The 24999-nt window shown below is 38.3% G+C and overlaps 1 protein-coding gene across 17 annotated transcripts in view; it reads right to left on the bottom strand.

Moving 5' to 3' along the window:
- Phcl-1 (pH-sensitive chloride channel 1) overlaps positions 1-24999 on the bottom strand; it is a 281119-nt gene that overhangs the window by 116125 nt on the left and 139995 nt on the right. For all 17 annotated transcript variants that reach the window (XR_013002622.1, XR_013002621.1, XM_076385170.1 and 14 more), the window contains 2 exons: positions 7727-7897; positions 2135-2223 (listed from right to left, as the gene is read on the bottom strand). Coding sequence is in view for 15 of the 17 variants with exons in the window: in XM_076385170.1 (XP_076241285.1) it covers positions 2135-2223; positions 7727-7887 (250 nt within the window). In the remaining 2 variants the exon portion in view is untranslated. The remainder of the gene's footprint in view (positions 1-2134; positions 2224-7726; positions 7898-24999) is intronic.

Below are 24999 nucleotides of genomic sequence, written 5' to 3' on the forward strand. Positions count from 1 at the left end.
AAAATGTAAAACGCTCGATTTCTCAAAAGTAGTTATTTGTGGGTCAATGTAGAATAGGGTCCATATTTGCTGCGTATGTTTGGAACAAGCAAGATACGATCAATTTCTATATCCAGAATATATTCTATCCATTGCTTGAAAAGTATTACAACTGTATGAGCTTTTCATACCAGATCGTCGACAAACCGCCGTGATCAGAGACAGCGTACGAACGAATCTCGACCACAACTCGGATTACAGCTCGAATTTCTTTAAAGCGTGACGCAAACGTTCCCCCATGACGTCACACCTGCTACTAGACACCGGACCGCTCCTCTTCATCGACTTTTTATTTTCCCCGCGTGAAGCGTTTCAATCTGCACGGCCGAGAGACAATTTACGCCTCGTAATTAGAAATCTCGTTAGCCTAGATCGGAAAACTAATGGCGAATATACTAGCGATCGATGGCCGTTTCAGAAAATTGTACAATGAATGAGATCGCGATACGAAAATATAGATTTTAAGTTGACAAAGCAGAATTTAGCTCATGAAGTGAAAATACAATTTAACTTCGAGTTAGAAAATTTCTAGTCGTTTCAAATTCATTTCAAATTGCTCCAACCCGATTCAATTCCTTTCAACTCACTTTAATCCACTCTGATCTACATATACCCATTCCGAACCGTTATATCTCTCTTACATTCAGTTGAAATTTACTTTAATCTATTTTAATTCTTTCAAAATTGCCAGAATTTGTTTTAGCTTACTTGAATCTGCTCCGTTCCTACTCCGAATTGCTCTGACTCATTTCAACCAACTTAAATTAATTCGAACTTGCTGCAACCTGTTCCAACTCGTCAAAACGCGTACCAATTTACGTTACTTATTATGAGTTTCCACTGATCTAAGTACAAGAGGCAGATAGCTAAAGGTTAAGAATCTGTTCGTCTTTTGAAAGAAATGGGGAACATTTTCGTGGAAATGTCCCGACACAGATGTCAGGAAAATTTGTTCGAGAAAAGAACAGCGTGCCCTCGGCAGAGTAACTGCAAATTTATCACCAGCAAAAATTGGATTTCCAAGTCGGCACCGACGAGGTAAACAGCTGTCGGCAGTGAGAACCTCGAGGCTAGTGATAGAGGACAGGCATTGGTCAGACGGGACTCCAGAATCGGCCAGCCAGCAGCTTCGTTACCAAAGGGGACGGCTTTTATTTTCTCTCTCCCTCGATCCTCCTGCTCACACCTTTCCCTTTTTCCTTCTGTCGCTCCCATTCGTCTTCATTTTCGTTTCATAGCTCGAATCCCCGTTCCCCTGACTGATCAAGCTCACATGTATTTTCTCCCTTTCACCACAGTTTCATCATTCCTTATTTCATGAATCGATTCGAGCGAATTTCACTTTTACTGTGTTAAAATTAGCGATTATCTACGATTCAGATTTATAATAAGCCCGAAACGACCCAAACCTGCAACCTCATTAACTCTTTTAACCCCTTGTTCTTAAAAATATGAGCCCCGCCGGATTACTAATGAAATAATCACTAAAAATAAATTGATAATGACTGGGCTTTTCTCTCGAAATGTTCTCTAACTTCATCATTATGTAAAATCTGTTCTAATTAAACAGTATGTAAGTAGGGTAAGAGTGTCAGTTACCATGTGCTGATCAAGTACTGTGCTTCCCTCCCCGCTACCCTTTATTTTTACATATAACAGGATATAACACAATTAAAATGAAAATATTGAAAATATTTGTTTTCTTAGTAAAATAAAATATTAATCTTATAATAAAATTTATGACATAAGTGTGACCCGTTTTAAGACAAGGGGTTAACTATACTCCTCCCTCTAGATCTCCTTTTCCGCAGAAAGTCACGCAGGCTCAGAAGCCGAGAGCAGTGCAATAGAAAATACAGCTCTCTTTCGTTTCCATCTCTGTTCAGCAGAGCGTGATATCAGGCCGATTTTTTTCGATATAGACATAGAATACCCTTTTGACGAGGGGTGAGCAGTGAGCTGTGGTTGTGTGGTGCTGTGTGGTGGTTGCGGTGCCGGTGGTGTTCGAGGTGCTCTGGATGGTTGGGGTCATTGGGTACGAGGTGGTCAGGGGTGTAGTCGTCTTGGCGGGTGTGGGGCGGGGGCCTCAGTGTACCTTGGACCGGGGGCAGAAGCCGCTTGTCGTAACGCGTCGACAGCAGCAGGTTGTCCAGGATCTCCTTGTCCGACTTGCCCTCCTCGAAGCTGCAACACAACGAACTGTAGCTAGAGCCCCAGAACCACTGGATCATATCTCGAACGTCTTCTTTCTCCATGTCCATACGCGACAGGTTCTCACTTTTCCTACTCTCCTCGCCGCGAGTTTTGCGCGACGAAGCTTTTGGGCCCCCCTTGGGAACCTCGAAGGGGATTTGAATTTTGCTGGGACGGGACTATATCCATGATTATAGAGTTAATAAAAAGGGCACTACTCTTAAGCTTAATGGGTTAATGGCCTAATTTTGATTAATTTCTTTAAGGGAAGTTGAAGATGTGACCTTCGAGGTGCCCAAGATAGATTTCCACGGTATCCTGTGTCGAACGTTCCCTTTGAGGTTTGCAATTCGTCAATGGCCACATAACATCAAAAGAGAAGATACTCAAACGAGTTACAAATCATCTGGATGAACGCACATAACTTTCTAAAGGCACTATATATTTGAATAAATGTATACATAAATATGAAACTGTTTCTACCTTGGAGCGTCGCTATGTAATTCCGTAAATTGTTAATTCGGTAATACCGGTTGTTTTCTTGATCGTGGCTAGATCACGATCACTAAAATATTGAAACTTGTCTACTCGGGCTAAACATGTACAAACGTGATGCAATTAAACCAGTACGGGACGCTGGCCGAACGGAAGCTTTAGCTGCACCAACAATTCGATAATTTTCTTCTGTTAGTGATTGTTTCTCCTTCTCTACTCCCTCTTTACTTCCACTTTTAACTTTCTCTCCTATCTTTCACTTCCTTCATTTTGTATTCTGCTAAATACCTTCTTTTGGGTTTTCCTTGTTTTATTACCTTTACATCCTAACCTACTACTTTATTATAGTGCGATTTTTCAGAGTTGAGCCCTAGGCGCAGCAAGCGACCGGTACATGACCCGGCTGGAACCCAACGCTAAATGCGTATTTCAAGCACTGTTGTCAGATTGCGTATGTGATTGGATCCATCTTTCTATCCTTAGAAGTAAGTGCGTCTCTCTCACTGACTCGATGAAGCACATTCCTTCATCTGCAAGGCATCCCATGCTAAATTGATTACTCTTTGCGTATTCCTTTATCAATTTAAAGGATTCTGATAATGACTCAATATTACACGGATCTGTACGAGTTTACAGTCCGCCACTTTTTCTGTGCGACATGAGCCTTTCTAAATCGTCTATAGAGTTGACGCCCTTATCAACCGCCAGACAAGGATAGGGAATAAGGAAGGACTTGTGAGGACCCATGAATAAATATTCATAGATAATTGGTTAAAGCCCAATGAATAGGACACGCGCATTGCATGAGAGAAACACCACTAACGAATTAGACAAGCGACAATATCTCAAGTTAGAGGACTCAGCCACCAGGGCCCAACTCTAGAAATTCGAACTGTACTCTCCCCTTATGAGTTAACTGCTATATTGGCTATAAATTTAAATTATTTAGACTGAAAGAGATTTGCTTGTGTATGTTGTCACTTACGTTTTTGGTAAAATCAAAGTAAATTACCATAAGCATCTATGGACTCCATACTGAGGGAACACTTCTATTGCCATTAATTCCTAATATTATCCACCCCATTTAATTTGATTAAAGTCATTCAGTTTAATATCGATCACACATTAAAGCAATTTTGCAAGCACGAATGACGAAGTTGACCAGCAAAAGGTTCCTTTCCTTCGACCGACGTCCCAGCTAATAACGATACAAGTTTGCGCAGTACCGAACGTAGAAACAAGTATACGGGTCATTCCACGCGAAATCGGGCACGTTTCGGAGCAAGTTCTTGTAACTTGCTCAAATTTGAATATGTTGTAGTCTTTAACGATATTTAAACGTAAGCCAAAGGATTTTTCAAAATTTTGAAAATTGTCGATTTTACAGCTGTTTGAAGTTAAGTGCTACCTTTTTTTTTAAAAAAACTATAGCTATTGAACTAGTAAGCGGATGGAGATGAGCTTTACGGTGCTTACAAAGAAAACATTGAAGTTTGTAAACAAAATTATTTCATTTAAAAAAAATTGTTTTTTAATCATCTTTCTTGCAATTATTTTAAACAAATGCAGGTTTTTAAGATGATGCGCGATTTTAAAAATCTGAAAAAAAGGAGAATATAATTTGATCCTTCCCCTTGATGGGCAAACTTTCAAAAAGATGGACATTTTAAAATTGGCCCTGTAAAAATTGCCGAAGTTGACGCTGCGTCGAGTCGCACTGCCTCGGCGGGCGCGTCGTCGCTAGCAGCCTAGTCGATTCCAGCGGGCGAACGTGCGTTATTATTTGCGATCAAGGCGGCAAATATTGGTAACTCACTCTTTGTCAATGATACTTATTGACAAGTTCACATTCATTTTTGCCATGTGAAGTTACAAAAAAGTGCCATTCTGCATTAATGCCAAAATCTTCGAAATGAAAGCTAGGATATAAGAGATTATATTTATGTTTTCAAGAACAAGACGAAGAGTGAGTTACCAATATTTATTGATTGCATTAAACCTTGCAAATGCTCGGAAATAATGAAGAATAATGTTGGTTGAAGCCGCCTTGATCGCAAATAATAGCACACGTTCGCCCGCTGGAGTCGACTAGGCTACCAGCGACGACGCGCCCGCCGAGGAAGTGCGACTCGACGCAGCGTCAACTTCGGCAATTTTCACAGGGCCAATTTTAAAATGTCCATCTTTTTGAAAGTTTGCCCATCAAGGGGAAGGATCAAATTATATTCTCCTTTTTTTCAGATTTTTAAAATCGCGCATCATCTTAAAAACCTGCATTTGTTTAAAATAATTGCAAGAAAGATGATTAAAAAACAATTTTTTTTAAATGAAATAATTTTGTTTACAAACTTCAATGTTTTCTTTGTAAGCACCGTAAAGCTCATCTCCATCCGCTTACTAGTTCAATAGCTATAGTTTTTTTAAAAAAAAAGGTAGCACTTAACTTCAAACAGCTGTAAAATCGACAATTTTCAAAATTTTGAAAAATCCTTTGGCTTACGTTTAAATATCGTTAAAGACTACAACATATTCAAATTTGAGCAAGTTACAAGAACTTGCTCCGAAACGTTCCCGATTTCGCGTGGAATAACCCATAGAAGATGTTTGATAACAGATGTTAGAAATTTAAAGCAATGATTCTGCATGTCGGAATAAAATAAAAATGAAGAACGGCGAAATTATTTTTCGGACTTGAATTTCGAGTTATTGACTGTTAAGTGATAACATGTAGGTGAAGATCCAGTATCAATTATTTTCCAGTACAAAATTTAAAAGAATATATTATTATTTCGTTTTTCATTCTGAAATCAATTATGTAAAAATTAATTTCGTGCTAACATTTCGTGTTAACATTTTTTCTATAGTTTAAAAAAAATCCCAGAAAATAATGGAATTGTAAAATCCATACCCTTATTTCTTTATTATCACATACCTACACAAATTGTACAAAAAATTTCATCTTGAAAATATTATGTTTTTTAGGATTGTAATATTTATTACTTTGTCGGAATAAATGAATAATATCATCTACTCCATCTGTTAGATCTCCTTCTTCCAGTAAAACACATTCTTTTCATAAGTGTACAGTTCAGTTTTTTACGATTAGTAATGTTATATCTTCATACCTACGTACTCGTTTTGTATGACGATTATAAAAAATTTTCAACGATTAATCACTTATTTAGATTGTGCTACCCTTGAAAGAAAATTTTGCCATCGTTTCTTCCATTTGTCAGAATAGTATGCATTATTTTCCTTTTTGGTCCAACTATTGTTAAGACTGTTTTATTTTTATATCTTTTCTTACTTTTATATTTTTAATACATTTTCATTCGAAGATCTCTTGTGAACTAAAGTTCGAAGTACATAATGCATTTACGTCACATAAGACAAGATCAGCCAGTATTGTAGACGATGTATTTTTATTAAACGTCTTATGTCAACATTTAAATTATACTGCGAACAATTCGTTCTGACCTTAAAATAATTCTGGCAAAAATAAAGTATTCAAGCTGAAATTATTTAAATAATTTATTTGTGTCTTAATAAAGTGATAGGAATATGAATTTTATAGACCGATCATTTCTTCGTTAAATTTTGTTTCTAAATTGTAGAATAAATTTATTAAAAATTTAATTCCTATATAATTCATTTCAACATAAGAAATGAAATAAAAATATAATATTTTAAAATTTGAACCAAAAAATAACCGGCAATTGAGTGTTTCCCCTCAAACATACATACAACATACTCGTGATAATCATGAAATATGTCTGGCTTGTAGACTTATTCTACTTCTAGCCTGCTGAGGTCCAGCAGTGTCAGTAGATCGAATTCATAGAATACACTGATCTGTATAACTGGATACGATACAGGGCTTCTGAACATAGACTGATGGTGAAAACCATAGGTGTACGACATTTTGTAAAAATACAACATGCGCGACACTAGTGGACGCTCATGGTACTAAGGTTTCCAATTTATGTGTATACTTGTAACACTATTTCTAGTTAATTTTCGGCGAGATAGTAGTACGCGTAGCCTACAGATGACATTTCTCACTAATTTGTAAGTCTTCCCCCATATTTTTTACCAGATATTGCAAATTATATGAGGATGAACATACATATGAATCGGCAAAACTTAGTACTGTGTTCCGACAAAATAATCCCGGGCACGGTACAAGGACAAGAAGGGTTTCTCAGTCTACATGCTGTGTGTGGCTGCCGTGACGAATCGTATGCGAGAGCCGAAAAATGTATGTGAGTCTAGGGTATGTACTTTTCCTTTCGGGAATCATCTCGTGAGTGGAGCACAGTACAATGACCGGCTACAAGCGCCGAGGACGTTGTATTCTTGCAAGATATCGCATACGTATAGCTCTCACCCAACTAAGCCCCACACCGATCGTATCCAGTTCTAGAAATTAGAGGTAGAATAAGTTCCAAATGCGACACAGACACACATATTTAGGCTTTTCTTAACAATTAGTAACTCAGAAATGAATCCTCATAACACAATTTCGTTACGCTCCATTTGATCTTAGTTTAGCAAGTAGAATCACCCCTTCACATATCTGACATCTTTTTATCAAACATCCTGTATAAAGAACCTTTGCAATTATGAAACGAGGCGACATTAATGGCAATTCTCTATTCCATGCAAACGAGGAATTCCGTCACCATGACCATCGGGTGGAGTACAGGCTCTCCTCTACTACAATTGTTGTTATCGTACTATCGTGTCGCTATAATGTCGCTCCCTCAATCCTATCACACAAGCAGAAAAAGTCTTCTACTCTAGTGTCACTATCTCACCCTCTCGATACGTTTTTTCCGCTACTTCAACAGAGTACGGAATTTCTTGTGTGAACAATACTTTATTAGACAAACATTAATCATTAATTATTTGTGTCTAAAACAACGCGAAGCGAATCTAGAGGGTAAGAGGAGACGAATTGAAGTATAAATTGACGATGACCGTGATAGATAATACGTACATGTCCTCGGCACGCACGAGGGTGACAAGAGTGAGGGTAAGTGTGAGGATACAGAGGATGGTGAAGATGAGGGAGCTTGCGAGGGAGGTGAGAGACAGCGAGAGGATGGACGAGAGGCGGCCGCCACCACCCGCACACCGCCCTAGCGCCACCCAACCCATTCTATGTCATCTGAAACAGAAAGCATGTTTTCCACTATTAGTATTCTGAGCGATATCACAACAAACTATATCACAGAGCATATAAACAAACGTGAAAGCCAAACTCGTGTCATTCTGACGACGTTTTCGTGTCGTGAGTGCAGTTTCCTCTTGAATCTATATTGTACAATATAGACATGGGAACTCCAATTAATATTCGAACTTCTAAGTTTTATACCACGAATAAATATAGAACAAGCAATAAAAATTCATTACATCGTGTTATCCAAAAATACAAAAAATTGTTGATTTATTATACAAAATATATACAAGTATATTTTAAGAAAGAAACCGAAGAACGGCAAATTCTTATGTTACACCAATATTTAGAAATTTTGCAAAGTTAAGTCATTAAACTTAAATAATGATATTTTTACAATGATTTAGGATTCGGTGGGTAACATTTTTATTCAGTAACATGTTTTAAATGATTTGCCATGTTAGAAATTATTTTTTGTAATTCTTCTATCATTCTTCTCTCAAACGATTTTGTAATTTTTTATTAGTGCTTACTGCTGTCTTTTGCAAATTCTACAATCTAATGCATTATTTTAAATCATTTTGTTTAAAAAGCGGTTATATAACGGGCATTTAGCTCGTCCGCGAGATTCGTGGTCTGTTGGCATACGTGACCGATCGAAGGTCGCCTTCAGTTGGAGATTCCGTTGTCCTAATAACAAAACACGGTAAATTGTCCTATAACTCGTTTTTAATCATTAAAATTGAAGTTCAAACAAGGTGAGCATTGTCGAGCAACGGTTTTGAACTCCAGGCCCAATGTCGACTGGGGCCATCGGAGCCTGAAGGAGAGAGAAAGTGAATCGTATCACATTAGACACATACAAAAGATAATTGGCGACCGCCGCGTAGCGCAAAATTAGCGTGTTTCGCGTTTTGCGGAGACACACGCAGCTCTCGCAGCAGTCGTCTTTCGGCAGTAGTCTTGCACCAGTCCTTTCGGCAGGTCGTCAAGCATAATCAGCGTAGCCAGTTTCACGATTTCAAGCAGTTTGGTCGCCAGACACTTGAAATTCTACTTGCATTACAGCTGAACGTCAGTCCCCTGCGACTAGTGAGTTGCTTTGCTCGATTTAATACATACTATACGTACGACAAAGCACCTAGTTCGCCAAAAGGTGACAATTCAGCGAGATTTGCGCTCTTGGAATCGGGGTCTGTCCTGATTCTCTGAGTTTCGTCTTCGTCAAGGAGCAACAAGGCTGCTTCCTGGTTGATCCCTGAGCGACGGAATACAACAGAGAGAGTGAACGTACGTGCCTATCACCTCTGCTTTACTCGCGCTCTGCCACCCCGTTTAGAAGCAACCCCCGTGTGACGAATAGAAGCACACGGTGAGGTGAACGGAGTCATGGAGCCTCTGGCCGTCCTCAGCCTCCAGGACTAGCAATCGCTAGCTATAGCGTGTCCTCCCGCTCGCGAATCCTCGCATTTATCGGGATTCGTACGAAGCTAGCCTTTCTATAAGGTGCCAAAGCGAAGAGAAGAGGCCCCCTCTCCTCTCTAACCACTCGCACATCGACAATTTCTTCCTAGCGAAGGAACGTTGATAATACAGTCCACTGCATTACCTTGTGTTACGGTAAGGCATTGCTCCCCCCTCCACATAGGCTCGTTGTCGAAGCCTAGAGTCAGGAAGACTAGGTACAGCGTGATAGCCATCCTTCCTCTCGCTTACCGGTGCGGTTCCACCGCTATACCTTTTTTCCAGACGCCAGTCGCTAACCCCGACGTCGAAAGGAGCAGAGGACCCCCACTCCATCGAACGCAGCGAAGCCCGTCACGGACCAGGAGGCCCCCGCCACAGAATTTCAGAGATACAAATAAACGTCGTATCTAAGCCCTTTTAAGGGCGTACTCTAGTCACGTGACTTTTTGAGATTGCCAGTTCCTAGCATATCTTTGAAAATAATCTAAAAGATAATTTGTTGTAGCCAATAAATTTTCCCCCTTATACCATGCAAATTTCATGTAAATAGTTTTATTATATCTTAAACAGTTTAAGTAATAATGGACTATACAGTGTTACGCGGGACACCCTGTATCTATATACAGGGTGTAACAAAAATGTCGCAGTTCCTTAAAAGGGGTGATTCAGGGGGTGATTTGAAACAACTTTTTCCTTAGCGAAAATGTAAGATGAGGCTTCGTTAACGAGTTATTAATGAAAAACACCGGCCAATGAGAGCACGAGTTTGCCGTCCGAGCGACTGCGGTAGCGTTGGGTACGCGCTGGGCGCTACGGTTGTACTCCGAACAAGAAAGTCGACATGCGTCGAAGGAAATAGCATTAGTATGAAAATATTTGCATAACGTATAAAGTAAAAGCAATGCAACAAAAGAAATGAACGGAGAATTGGAGAATTAACGTTGAAGATAGAAACGTTGAAAGTAGTCTGCGTTAGATTTAAAAAATAATAATCATTAATGAATTAAATGCAATTCATCTGTAGTTTGTAAATCTGTGTCACTGGGTCACTGTACCGATACTGGTCATCGACCTCTGGAGTGGTTTATGGCAGGGTAGAATTTTTCCAAGGAAGCTCCTTGTACCCCCCACGTAGTTTAAGCACCTCAGACCTTCTTTGTTCGGACACTCCGAGATCATGTCTCCTTCGAAACCAAAGCAATAAAGCCATAAATTACCTAAACGCGTGCCCTAGCATAAACCATTTCGACGGTCGATGACCAGGATCGGTACAGTGACCCAGTGACACAGGTTTACAAACTACAGGTGAAGTTTGTTCTCTTCTTCCTTTATTTTTCGTTGTATTGCTTTTTCGTTTATACGTTATGCGAATAAGAGATTTACATATTCGTATTCTTACGTTGCACGTAGTTTTCCTCGATTTTAAGTAATTATTCACTTCAAGTGATAAACAAAAAAAGGACTCGGTGTTATTTATTATGTCGCTTTCAGTTTTCATACTAATGCTATTTTCTTCGACGCATGTCGACTTTCTTGTTCGGAGTACAACCGTAGCGCCCAGCGCGTACCCAACGCTACCGCAGTCGCTCGGACGGCAAACTCGCGCTCTCATTGGCCGGTGTTTTTCGTTAATAACTCGTTAACGAAGCGTCATCTTACATTTTCGCTAAGGAAAAAGTTGTTTCAAATCACCCCCTAAATCACCCCTTTTAAGGAACTGCGACATTTTTGTTACACCCTGTATAGGTGGTAACGCGCTAGGCTACAAGCGAGCGATGCGATGCACGACGCACGCCGAATGCCGAACATGACCGATTGTTACTCGAAATCGCGACAGCTAATCGACGGTATTGAGATATTTCAATTCCCTATACGTGCCTGGTGGTGTATCCAAACGCACACGAATGTTTTGAATATACATGTGATTTGCTGCATTTGTTTCTTCATTATACATAATCTATCTGCAACATCAGACATGTATAGGATCTCACCTCGTAACTGTCATGAAATGATGAACGTCAAAATGCACGGAACCTATACCTGTCATCTCTGTCTTTACCATTGCTCGAGTTCGGATCCGTTCAAACCTACAACTTTTTTTTTATTCTACAAGTAATTTTAATATACAATTCCAATCTTTATATAAATTTAATTTTATATTATTATGACTCAAATTATTATTTCATTCCATAAAAGACTGGTTGTAAAAAAATGAGAACGATGCAACTGTGTTTTATGGCTACCTGTGTGGCTAAAATATAAATTACAGTTTCTACAGTGTTTTATAAATGGAGTAACATATGAAACGAATAATTCTAAAGTTAAAAAACTGGAAAAAAAATGATGTATGAAATAAAACAGTCACAAATTTGAATTCGCATGATAGCAAAAGACAGGCTCTGTATTCTTGTCTTCACGAGCTTCTGTAAATATGTCTGGGCAAATAAAAATATCGCGTGCGATTTGTGCTGTTTGTCAGCAACTTGGACAGTATTTCAATAGCGAGAGAGTAAGGTTCACTTTATATTCGCGTTCTCTTTTCACTTTTCGAAGCTATCCGAAGTGGCCCGAAGCACCGAGTTCATGTACACACGACTCCTAAGATGGTGTGTGCAGTGGAGGGGGAAATTTTCAGTAACTCGCATCGTTAATTTGGGTATCACAGATTCCGATTCCACATCGGTAGCCTTACAAATTAGGCGTCGCCTGGTTTGCAAATGCTCAACTAAATTTGTCACATTTTTTGCTCTGTTTTATCGGTAACCCTGCCAAAAGCAATACTGTTGTATGGTTTTACGGCCTGACACTTTTCGTCCTTATATGAGAACATTTTGAACTGGGAAAGGGTTCATTCGATAAAAAAAAGTACAACGCAGCGCAGTCAACTCGCGATTTCGTTCAAAACACTCTCTAAATTACATAAAAATGCTTAAATTTCCATAGCTGTCAATGGTAGATTTTTGCTCTACTTTACAACACTCGTATTACTAAATATCAGCAGAATTTCGTTAAATTGCGAGTTGACTGCGCTGCATTGAACTGTTTTCTTTCGAATGAACCCATTCCCAGTTTAAAATCATCTCATATAAGGACGAAAAGTGTCAGGCCGTAAACCCCTGTTTTTGCCTAATTTTGTCGGTAATGTCGCCGCTCTGACATATCTGATCGTACCCCCTTAAGGGCCGACTTAAATTTGTTGAAGCGTACTCGTTTTCTTTCACAAACCCTAGCTCTCACCTTTTCCGGAACCTGAATTGTGAGATTTAAAATTTGTAAAGATTCCAGTATTTATGTAATATTAGAATCTGAAACTTTTTATTTGTGAAAAATACACTAAAAATAAGCGAGAATTGTGTCTGACTCTGGACATATTCTACTTCCAGCGTGCATTAGCCATGTGAGATGCACTGGTATCAGTAACTGGGTTTTCCAGACAGACACATCTTTTGTGTACAGACTAAGCATTTTTTTAACAACAAATAACATGGAAACGAAGCCTTAAACACAATTTCGACATTCTTGCTTTTTCTCTTATTTTGATATATAATATAGAGTCAGTTCTTAAAATTTTTCACACCTGTTGGTGAAAACCTTGTCTAACAAATCAACAGTATTCCTCCAATTTCATATTTTCATAAACACAACTAAAGAAATCGAATCAAAATAAAAATTTGCTTCACCTTTCAGTTTCTATATCTTGCATACTTTTTGGTATTATACATATGCACTCCCTAATTTTTTACATGTTTAAAATTTCCACAAATGCATGAAGATTAGAAGTCAAAAATTATACGAGCATCAGAATATTAATGGGAGTCACTGTATGCATGTACCTACTATGAACAATTAGACACAGAACCCCGCCGTATTATCTTTCGTGTTTTTACTTTGAATTTGGAGACGGGAATGTTCCCTCGAAATGTTCGAAAAAAAACAAGCTCGTGGAGATACAACTGATTTGCTCAATGCTTAATAAAATTCTGATGAGTCAGAGGTTAATGTAAATCTGTTTTAATCGAGTATCGACCAAGCAAATTTAATCTGCGACTGCTCTGACAACAACTGTGGCTACAAGACGGTATATCAACACCTCTCTTCTAAGCTCGACGACCTGTATTAACGAACATAGTTTTTATCTTCAACGAGAAATTCTTTTAGTCACGAAACGCCATGTATATGAGCTCATTTGCTTGCGATATATTTACCATCTATACGAGCCATCGACCCAGTTATTTAATATTTAACGAATCTGCATGCGGGTAGAATTTCTTAATTATTGTAAAATGTTAAGCTGAACCATATTTCTTAACTGCTAATTTTATATTTTAAGACTGCAACTTTTATGGACTGTATAAGCATAAGTATATTACAATTTACAGTCGAACTTTACTGTCGTGTGTAACATATTAAGGGGTTGCGTCAGTATTACTGAAAATATGGGGATTAGTAGTACTGAAAAATGGGGCAATATTGGAAAACCTGTTTTGGAAATCTTTGAAGCATGAAATGTAAATATACAGTATATTCAAATATACCAAACCATAAAGCTATTAAAATTTTTTGACAAATTTTAATTTGTGTAAAATGCTCAATTCCAATAGGTGGCCTAATAAAATTCTAATCGTCCAATTTTTATAATCTAAACTCGTGATTCTACCATCAAATATACGGATTCCCTTTTTTAAATATTGAAAATATTAAATAGAAGTTTGTTGTTATTACATGCCAGTTAATAACCTTGTGGGTCTCTGGCCTTGATAATGTTTACACGATAATGTGCCGACTGAGATAATCCAAAAGACCAGAGATATAAATGGAAAACTCAACAGACACTATTCTAGTATTGCTATACATCTAAAAAAGTTTATTTAGAACTCCTTCCTTATAGAGGGTGTTTGTGAACTTTGATTTTCGTCTTATTTTGGTGTTTAGAATCATCCCTTAAAGTTATACTATGCTGTTTAAAAACATCTTGTATACAGGGTGTCCCACATAAGGTGGCGGAGCCGAAAAGGGGAGGTTCCTGGCATGATTCTAAACACCCTTTTTCTTTGCAAAAATGTTCTCTGAAGCTTTGTTAACGAGTTAACGGAAGCTTTGTTAAGAATTCTTTATTCTCACCTCGCAATAACTTTAATCAATGGTCCATCCCTAAGTCCTATTTCATATTTATACCTTGCCAACGCATCTCAACTCAGAATGTGACATTATACTTAACAATCAAATACTCTTATCAAAAACTTCGAAAAATTTTTTGAAGTTCCTCATTCTATAGAATCTTTCACAAACCAGGATTTTTATTTAAAATTTAATATTTACATTTAAATTTATGTATACGTACTTGTGAAAAATATACAAGACCTGGGCAAATTTTATGTTAAATGAAGATAAATGAAGATTATTATCCCCACCACTGGGGGCGGCTCATTTGAGTCCTCACTTAGCCCTCTTCGTTTTTCACTCGATGTCCTTTTCAACATCCACAAAGACTGAATGAAGCTTAAGTTTCGTATTACTGGCAGCTATAAACTCGCGGCCGGCCTCAAACTGCGAATATTTAGCGAATGATCAATTCGAAAAATTCATTACGCATTGCATACAAAAAACAAAAGAGTGAAAAGGTTTCTCGACATTTTGGTTGAAGAAACGTATACGTGCTAGCATCGCATGCCAATCAACTACTTGACAAATTACTTGAAATAATAATAGTTTCTAATAATTTTGGTTATACATATATGTTGCGACGTGACTGTCCCGCCGAGCCGTATTTGGGCCAGGACGGTCGTGCAGGATCCGGCCACTACGCGTCCCACGCTTGATTTTTCCAATGGGCGCCAGGTATTTTGCGATGCTAGCGTGGAACGCGTCTCCCGTTTTCCGAATCGCAGCCCAAGTTAGCTCTTAGCGTGGAAAGGGACGAGGTTCTTTCAGGCGCAGGGTGAGGAACGTGTCTGGAATTCTGGGTTCTTACGGCGAGAACGCCAGTCAAAACACGGTTTTCTGATATAAAGAGAGAGATATATTCCAGCGAGAAACGTACAAGTTCTTGGTCGAGGTAATTACACGCGATGGCCCGCGACATATGGTCGCGGGGAGGTACCTGTTTCTCGTTAAAACGATCGCATTACAAAGGTTTACGGACAGCGACGACGCTGAAACGCACGTTCGGCACGTGTAAGGGATCCGTCCGTGTGGCTGCTGTCACAATGATTCGACACCAACAGGTCGAAGGTATTTCCGCACGCGACAATCGTTCGCTTTTGCGCCGCTAAGCCACTAAGCCGCTAAAAGCTCGTTATTCGTTCGAGGCCGCGAAGGCTTTCTTCCTGCCACACGGCCTACGCGACCACCAGGAGTCGGCCCTCTCGAAATTGCGCGTTCGAAGCAGACTATTCGAGTCAACCGGGGAGAATAATGGGAGAAGACTTACCACCTGCAACCCAGTCGGCGTCCCGTATGAGAAGGCCGAGATCGCTGCGTGCGGCAGGATCTCGGCACGCGACGCTTCCTCCACCGTGCCCCGATTGGCTCCCTCGTATCGCGCGACCTCGCGACCAATAATTATTAACGCCGTTCAAATAACTACTTGTGATTATCAGGGACCCATGGAGTCCTACTGGAACTCTTCTTGCGGTGATGATCCGAGGCGCAATATTAGACGCTATACTTCCGGGGCTCGCTGCCATCGTTTGCCTTCGAGATGACTCCCGCAGCAGCGTCCCCATGCCTCTTCAGTGAGGACTTCTTCCTGGAACGCGGAACGAGATGGCCAACCTCGTGCGCGTCGGCTGTTTCCCAACCATCGGTGCATTCTTGTGCATTCGTGGCGCAGCCCTCCCATCGTGCGTCCTCCCTGATTCGGCTCGATGGGCCACGACAGCCTCCTAATTTAGTCATCGCGTCACTCGCCGGACAGAATGACCCTGGAGCGGCTGGTACCCTGGACGCTCCCCGATTCTGAAGATCCTCCGCAAGAGACCGCTTTGATGCCTCCGTTGTTGTCTAGCCCCTGTATCCTGCCAATGCTCGCATCTATACTGCGTTCACTGAGAGAACGCAGTCGTTTCGCGCAGAAGGCTTCCATTGCCCCGACTGACTTTTCCACTGAGATTGGTGAAGGATTCAAGAGCCTAAAAGGACACGCCTTGCTTCTTTCTACTCTGTATACCTAGTGTCCAAATGAAACAAATCTTTCTATCTATTAAGAAACAATATTTATTGAGATATAAATGTATAAGAATCTACAGCTTATTTGATTATAAAGAAACAGCAACGGTAGAACTGTTTCCTGGATTTCCTACAAAATGTTCGATGCGACCAGGTAGTTTATGACACGGGAAATGTAGGGTCGTTTATGGTGTTGCAACGTAGTAAGAATTCTGACTAGTACCAGTACGTTTTCGGTCGACAGAGACGATATTCAAGAAGATTTTTATTTGCTAACAGAGCCGCATTAATACTTTCGGAGAAAACTAAAATCTAAAAGAATATCGTTTGCTTGCTCAAAATTTCTTTCACACCGTTTATGCGCTAACACTTGAAGAAGTGACTTTCTTTAGAAATGGTAGGACCTCCAAGGGCCCAACAAGGGGTTCATGGGTAGGGATGTGCTCGGGAGTGACAGAGCCAATAACTAATGAGCGTAGGCGTGAACTGCGCAAAGGGTACGAAAACTCGTCAACCGACAACTGCGTTCTCCCAGTGAACGAAGTATAGGTTGACGAGATAACCGTGATAGCTTGAGCGTAAAAGAGATGTTAGTAACACTTCTAGTTAGACTTCCGATGGAGCGCACTAAAGGCCCCTCTTGCCCCAGGAAGGGTTCGGTTTTGTGACTGGCACTGGTGCCACGTCACAATGTATAACATACATAGGAATTATTTGGAAAGCTTGAAAAACAGTTGCTAAATAATTTCAGTGTAGCAAATGTAGTTATAGTACCATATATTAGATTATTTAACAATGTCAAAACAAATCAAAGTGAACAAATCAAATTAAAAAATTGTAGTATTTCAAAATCGAAATAGTCGTAAAATAAAGTAAAGTTTTATTGAAAATAACTATAGCAAATACTATTATTTCGAATGTACTTAAGTCTATAACAGGTACTATACCTGTTCCATGAGACATCAATATGTAGTACACAAATTTGTGGTAACATCACCCATTTGTTTCCCAAAAAACTTCCCAAAGATCATTCTACTTCTAAGCCCTTCGCCCAGGCTTAACCCCTTAAACAGTTTTCGCTAAATAAGAACTACGATATGTTAGGTGACAAATAGTAGTTCGCCACCCTTAATTCCTCAGATTTGGTTCCTAAACAGAGCGACGCGACGCAATAATTTCTCTGTAACACCGAAGAACTGTAATTAGTTATCCAATATCCTCGGTTTAATCTCCCTTAGACGAAGCTGGACAGAGTGCACGTTTAATCCCTCGCGCGAAACATTCACGAAAACACCGAAGTCGAGACTAGGTGTCGGTGCGCAGCGCTCGTTTTTCTCCGTCGTCCCTCGATAAGTAATTACGAGAATCACGAGTGTCACGATTATCCTCGTGGAGAACTCTGGGCTTCGGGCGTTTCGTACCCTTAAGTCTAACTAGTAATGAGGAGAAACTCCGCAATCAAACAATGAAAGTTTACCGGGAATGGTTTCCCATTGTTTCAAGTTGTAGTTGTATGTTTCCAAATTTTGTGAAATTGGTTTGACCTTACATCCCTATTTTCAACGTGCTTGTTGCCCTGGCGTTTTAATTATTACCAATAAATATACTTCATGTTTCGTATTATTTAGTGTTCTTTATTGCTCCGTAATGATATGGTGTAAAAAAAGAGAATATGTTGCTTGCAAAACTAAATTTTGATATATCAAAATCCGGCGAGGAAACTGTCATAAGTCAAAGATGTTCAACCTATATTAATTTAACCATTAGATTGCTAACGAGTGCGATCGCGCTTTTTTCATGCTGTGTCAAAACTACTTCAGCACTAAAACGATTAATTATGTAGAATAGAATCTTTAAATCAAGTAGAATACAAATTAAGACTTTTATTTAGAAATATAAATAATAATAGAAAACGAAAACTAAACTGAATTTTAATCGAATAAGAATAAAGAAAGAAGGGACGTAGTTAAAATTAAAACTAAAATCACGGTAGAATAGAGATTAAGTAATTACTATAAGAAATGGGGGAAGTACTTGTAGAATAATTTTTATTCGAGGTTGACCAATGAATTTACATATACATATGCGTATCACATGTATATCTGCATATATTGTATATCTTTCAAATTTTTCCATATTTTTTTTAAACTCCTTTATATTTAATAACTTAATCCTTTTATATAAGCTATCTAGAGACATGATCACCTTAAAACATGATGAATTCGAGTATTTTAACAAAACATCCATTTGACTTTTGAGGCGTTAGCCTTAGAGGTCAACAGCCTGTTGTGTGTACAAAGGATGGGGTTCAAGATGAACAATAAATTGACTGATACGATAGCAAATACGGTTTTATGGTATTATTCTGTGACTATTCTGAGACTTCAAAGCTGTTCTGTTTTTTAGGCACATATAAAGTAAGTATCGATAACAAGATACAATGTGTTTCACGTCTAACCTCATAACTGACCTCCTAACCACAGACAACCGAAACGCACCGAATTAAAAATACCACAGTCGTGGATGTTACGTTCCGGTTAAATCATACCTTAATATGTATAACATTTCAACAGAAATATTGCTTCAAACCGAATGTCCCTGCAACCTGGTATTTTGACAGCCTCAGCATTACACCAACCGAGCAGGTGTCAAACGTGTGTCGATGACCGACTTAGTATATAATTTGCGTTTTAAGAATAGATTTCGCCAGAGTAAGCATCAATTACGGCAGGTCATTCGGCCCCACCATTCGAACAAAATTCCAATCAACTCCTTTAAAACCTGCCGTAACCTCTGTCTCACGCCGATTCCTTTACCAAAATTCAAGTAAGGAATATTTCGCCCGTCCATAGTCATTGTCACGCGACGTAAAACCGCGAGTGAAAACCTTTGTAAGTCTCCTAACGCCGAGCCATTAGATCTTCGTTACTCGCTACCGTCATAGTTATAAGGTAAATCAATTATTGTAAATCATACTTGTAATAACGTATCATTTTATCTCTGAAACGAGATATAATAAATTAAACTATTGGTACACATATACGTAAGGGGTTAAGTGATAACAGCCTGACCAATTCCCGATTCCCAAACATTCCGACGATCCCGAGAAAGGCATACATAGCTTAAACCTCTTATAAATACTGTATTTAGTCCCTGGTAGCGCACCCGGGACGTAACAGTGGATTATTTCAGATCGAGGTCGTTCCTACGTTTAAAAACAATGTTGTCCAATGTTCTAATACGCATAACAATAGTGTAGAATCCGTAGAAACTGCGAAAACAGTTCTATTTATTTTTTTACTGGGATGTATCACATTGAAAAGTGTGAAAGAAATTGAGAACAATAGTATTAGTGATATTTATCTGCTGAATTAATATGATTATTATTCCGGTATTGCTAAAATACAAAATCGTTTTTTATTTTTTACAGCTTGGGTAATTAATTTAAAAATCTAACAAAATTCTGTAATTTGTGTCGCGATAGCTATCGCATCCCTGATTTTTTTCATAATTTTCCATCCAATAGTTTAAGAGGAATAGGACAATAACATAGAGATCTTGAGTTTCTTGTACAAGGCTTGAGCATGGCGAGAGCAAACGCTACGCGTAGCTTGTGCACTGTCACTGGCCGGCCGAGCGCTCACTATCCGTGCTCTCTGATTGGTCGATGTTTTTCGTTAATAACTCGTTAATAAAGCTTCAGAGGACATTTTTATAAAGAAAAAATGTTGTTTGGAGTCACTCCAGGAATCCCCCCTTAACGACTCCCGCACTTTGTTTGGGACACCCTGTATACGCCTATGTATACTATATACATCTATTCATTTCTTTATTTTATGTTTCCGTGTTTGTGTCGTCTTTGCCATTTCGGATTGGATCTGAATAGATCTTGTTCTTTCTGGTTTATGTATCTTTCCTCATCTCTAGTTATCTAAGCAGAACGTTCTTAACTTTATGCTGCCCTTTATGAAGTTCGCTAACTCTCATATTTGTTTTTCCGTTTTTACTTTTATTACTTCTGTCCATTCTGCGTATATGGAACAGTCACTTATTATATACTTCTTATTTTCTGTTCCCCCGGTATTGCATATTTGACATGGTAGGTTTTCTTCTACTTCGTACTTCAATCCATATTCTATTGTCATTTTTCATTCTAACTTCCCAGCTAGCCTTATGTGTGCAATAATTTTTTTAATCGGAATTGGTACGTTTAAGGTCAGATAATTGGTTATTTCTAGTGATGCCATGTCTTTGATCTTTTTGTATGCCTCACTGTACGTAAAGTTAATTGCCTTTCTTTTACTTTCTTCCCATATTTTTTTATATTTTTTCTAGTATAGTCTGTTGTATATTTCCGTCCTTTATTTATTGTAATGAGTTGTTATTTTCATATCCAAATTGCTGTGGTTTATTCCGTAGTTGGGTGACCCAATTCCTCTTTTTGTCTGGTGTTTTGTTATCCATTAGCTTGAGTTTCCCCTAACATTTTCTCGGGAATCTTTGTTCTCTTACTGTTGCTTTCCTTTCCCAGTATTTTAACGCCCTTTTCATTACCTCTATTTTTAAGTGTAGTTTTACGGTTTCTAATCATACTATGTATCCTGGTGTACTTCTATGTACCCTTTCTATTATTTTTGTATGATTTAAAGCCTATGTTCCTGCATTGTATAATAGTGTTGCTTTTACTACTGCGTCGAATAGTTTTTGTGCTGTTTCCCATCTGTTGGATCTTGTGATTATAAGTGGTTTCCATATTCTGCCTAGTGTTGTTTTTGCTCTGGTGATGAGATGCTTAGTTGTTGTGTGGAATGTGCTGGATCGTGTAAATGTTATTCCTAGGTATTCATATTTTTTTTACTTCTATTGTTTCCCCGTTGTCGGAGTGTACATCTTTTCCTGTAATTCGAATGGGTTAGTTACTGTGAGTACTAGGTCGTTCGCAATCGAACAGTAGTAGTTCCATTCTTTGTATTATTTTTTTGTGTCCCTTTTTCATAAAGTATGTATCAATATCATAAACCATGATGGAGAAGAGTGTTGGGCTAAAGGTATCGCTTTGTAGGTATCACGACTTTATTTGTTCTTATGTTGTTTGTAAGCTCTATGTTGTTTATTTTTATTTGTATGTTTGCTTTCTGGTAATGGTTCTGTATCACCTTTATTGCTTGTGAGCTTATGAATGCTTTCCTAAAATTTACAAACATCATGTACGTCTTCCCTTTTGGTTGTCCCAGTGTTTCGGCTATTTTTGGCTGTAATATAGAAATGTTGTCTTCACATGATCTATTCCTTCAGAATCCTGCTTGACCTTTGGGGGGAAATAATATCACAGCTTTCGCACCATGTAATTAATCTTTTAACTAATATTGTTGTAAATATTTTAGTGATAGTGTTGGCCAATGTAATTCCTCTGTAGTTGTCTGGATCAAACTTATTTTCTTTTTTATATATATCATTATTGTGTTAGCATTTGCTAGCGCCGTGGAATTTCTTCTGTGTGTAGGGTGCAGTTCATGAGATTCAGTAGCTGTCCCCACATATTATGTGGTAAATATTTAAAGAATTCGTTGTTATGCCGCCGGTCCTGGGGATTTTTTCAGGTTTAGTTTGCTTAGGGTTGTATTTAGTTCTGTAAGCTATATCTCTTGATTTAGGTACGGATGCTTTGCATCCATGAGGTGGAATATATGGTTGGCGTTGTCTTTGTAGATATCCCATAGTATATTTCCCATTTATTTATGTCTATCTTATATTCTGGTGTTGTTTTAAAGTTCAATTTCTTCACCAATTTCCAAAAAGCTGTTGAATCCTTTACGTTGCTAATTTCGCTCTGTAATTTCTTGCAGAATTCTTTCGTGATTCTGCTTATAGTTGTTCTACAGTATGTCCCACGAAATACTGAACAGTCGATTATTTGCTAACCTATTAAAGATACGAAAAAAGTTTTTATATGAAATTGAATGGCAAGAGGGGGCTGTATTATTGTATCTATACATATAAGTGTATTGTCCATCGCTGTCTCATTTGGTTTCATCATTTAATACTCTCAGCCCTGTCTCTTCCATGAGCTCGCATAGGATTTTACCTACACTATTTGTAATCCTGTTTCTTGCTTGTCTGTAGTATGCTTCGACAATTATTGGTGTTCTTGTTTTCTTTTTAGTTACTTTGATTATCTCTTCTAATGTTCTTAAAATCTGCTCTTTTCTGTTGTTTATATAAACGTTACATATTATGTATTCTTTTTGTTCTATTTTGGTCCTTATGCATATCTATGATTCTGTGTTTGATATTGTTTCTATTATTTGAGTTAAGTCTGGTCCGTATAATATGCACAAGCGTCCACTGGCTCTACCTACTGTCTTATTTTATATTGCCTTATTCATTATGTATTTGTATTCTTTTAGAAATGTTAGCGCTTTATTTTCTCTTTCGTTTGGAATGTTTCATCACTTAGACATAGCATTGTATTTCCCATGATATGTTTTTTAATCTCTTCTACGTGTATATTGTTTAAGTTTCCTATACCGTGTACATTCCAAAACAGAAATTCTGTTTGTTTTCCTCCTTCGTTACATCTTCTATTTCAAGGTTTTTTCTTGTCGAAATAATTGATTTTTCATTATTCCTGTACCATCGTTTCACATCTACATTTCGTTGTCAATGCACACTTTCTTATAGCCTATTTTAACTCTCTTCCCTAGCTCTTTTTGGGATGCTGCAAATTTGCTTATTTCTCCTTGTATCTCCATTTGTTGGGGTGTTAAATCGTCATCTATGTATGTATACTTTTTCCCACCCACTAGTTTCACCCTGATTATTTTGTTGTTTTTTTCTCTTGCGTGTATTCTATTTTGGCCTCTACTTTTGATTTCTCTCTCATGAACTTTTCTATTTTCTCTGTTTTTGCTTCTATGTTTAAATTTTTAACGATAGCATTGCACCTTCTTCTTTTCTTTCCTACCCTCTTCTATTACCTCTAGGGTTTTAATCCTTTCCTCCAGACTTTTCCTTTCCTTTGTCCATTTTGACTCTTTCCGTTCCATTTCCTCTTTAATTACTGCTACCTCTTTTATTAAGCTTATTATTTCCATGTATCCCCTCCCTCCTTGCTTCTATATATTTCTTTTGCTTTGCGTTTATGTTCTATTACAATTTCAGTCTATTCCTGCGATTTCACTTTGGAACTATTCGGATTTTTATTTAACTAATTATCTCTTTATTTTTGTTGTTCTTATTATTTATTTTCAATTTCGATACTTTTTCACTTTATTTCTCACGTGCACTTTCTACGGAATCCGCCTTCTTCAATTAAAATTAAAATTAAATTAAATTAAATTAAATTAAAGTGTTATCTTAATCTAATAAAGAGCCTATTATTTCAAACATAAATCATTGAGGATATTACATACTGTCCGTAACAATTTAATTTTAACAAAGTTAGGTTTGATAATTGAAATTGATAAAGTTTTTTCTTATGCTTTATTTTTTATGGTCTGGCGCTTCATATGGTGCGTATACATTGTTCGTCTGCTCACGAGCAGAACCGCTCAAGAGCTTGCCTGCTGAGTCAGCTCTGGAGCGTGTATCTTTCTCTCATGTAAATTGATGAGGAAGAAAAGGAAGGAAAGCCAATAACGTGACGAATCGGGGAACAGTCCTAGTATCGTCTTCCTTATTTCGTAGTCTGGGTCTGTTCATAAGTTTCAAAAGTGTCTATTTGTGATTTTAACTCTGAATTAAAGTCACGAACGGGTCTTGCAAGAAGGAGGGTATTGTCTCAACCCGCGAGCGGTTTGGATCACTAAAAGTTAGATTTTTAAACGCGAACATATACTTTTTGTACTCCTCTTACCCCTCTACCTCTCCGCCGATATCTTCTGAGCCCCCAAAGTATTGGGAGTTACTCGTAGTAACGAGTATGACCCGTCTCCCGAGGCAGTGACAATCTTCAATTAATTACGGAACGTTTTATTATTTAATGTGAAAACATACTGTCTTACAGTCATACCTAATTGTGGAAAGAATTTAATTGGTTGAAACTGGATTGCTGTGCCACCTCCTAAAAACAATAGGTACTACAGGATAGGTCAGAACGAAATCCTTGAAACAGTATCATTTGTCGTACCGCCAAATAAATAAACATGATCCCTCTCGAACTACCAACAGATACCATGAAAATACAGAAAATATTTATGAAAGACCCACCAAGTGTCGAATGGTATATGCAAGGCACCCTACAACTAGGAGCTCTCCAGAGGATCCTCATACTAGCAACTATCATGAACAGCACGAATGGGCATTCGGTACTTGTGGTCTTCGAGCCTATACTCGCTTATGAGAAGACAAGTGATCAACAACGGACCCAGCCAGGCTTGCGAGCGGTTCTGCTCGTAGGCAGACAAATAATAACGTACATACACATTCTAACGTTTTTATGAATAGGTAGCTTAAGCGTA

The sequence above is a fragment of the Calliopsis andreniformis genome, chromosome 9, assembly GCF_051401765.1.
Source record: "Calliopsis andreniformis isolate RMS-2024a chromosome 9, iyCalAndr_principal, whole genome shotgun sequence".
Taxonomy (NCBI): domain Eukaryota; kingdom Metazoa; phylum Arthropoda; class Insecta; order Hymenoptera; family Andrenidae; genus Calliopsis; species Calliopsis andreniformis.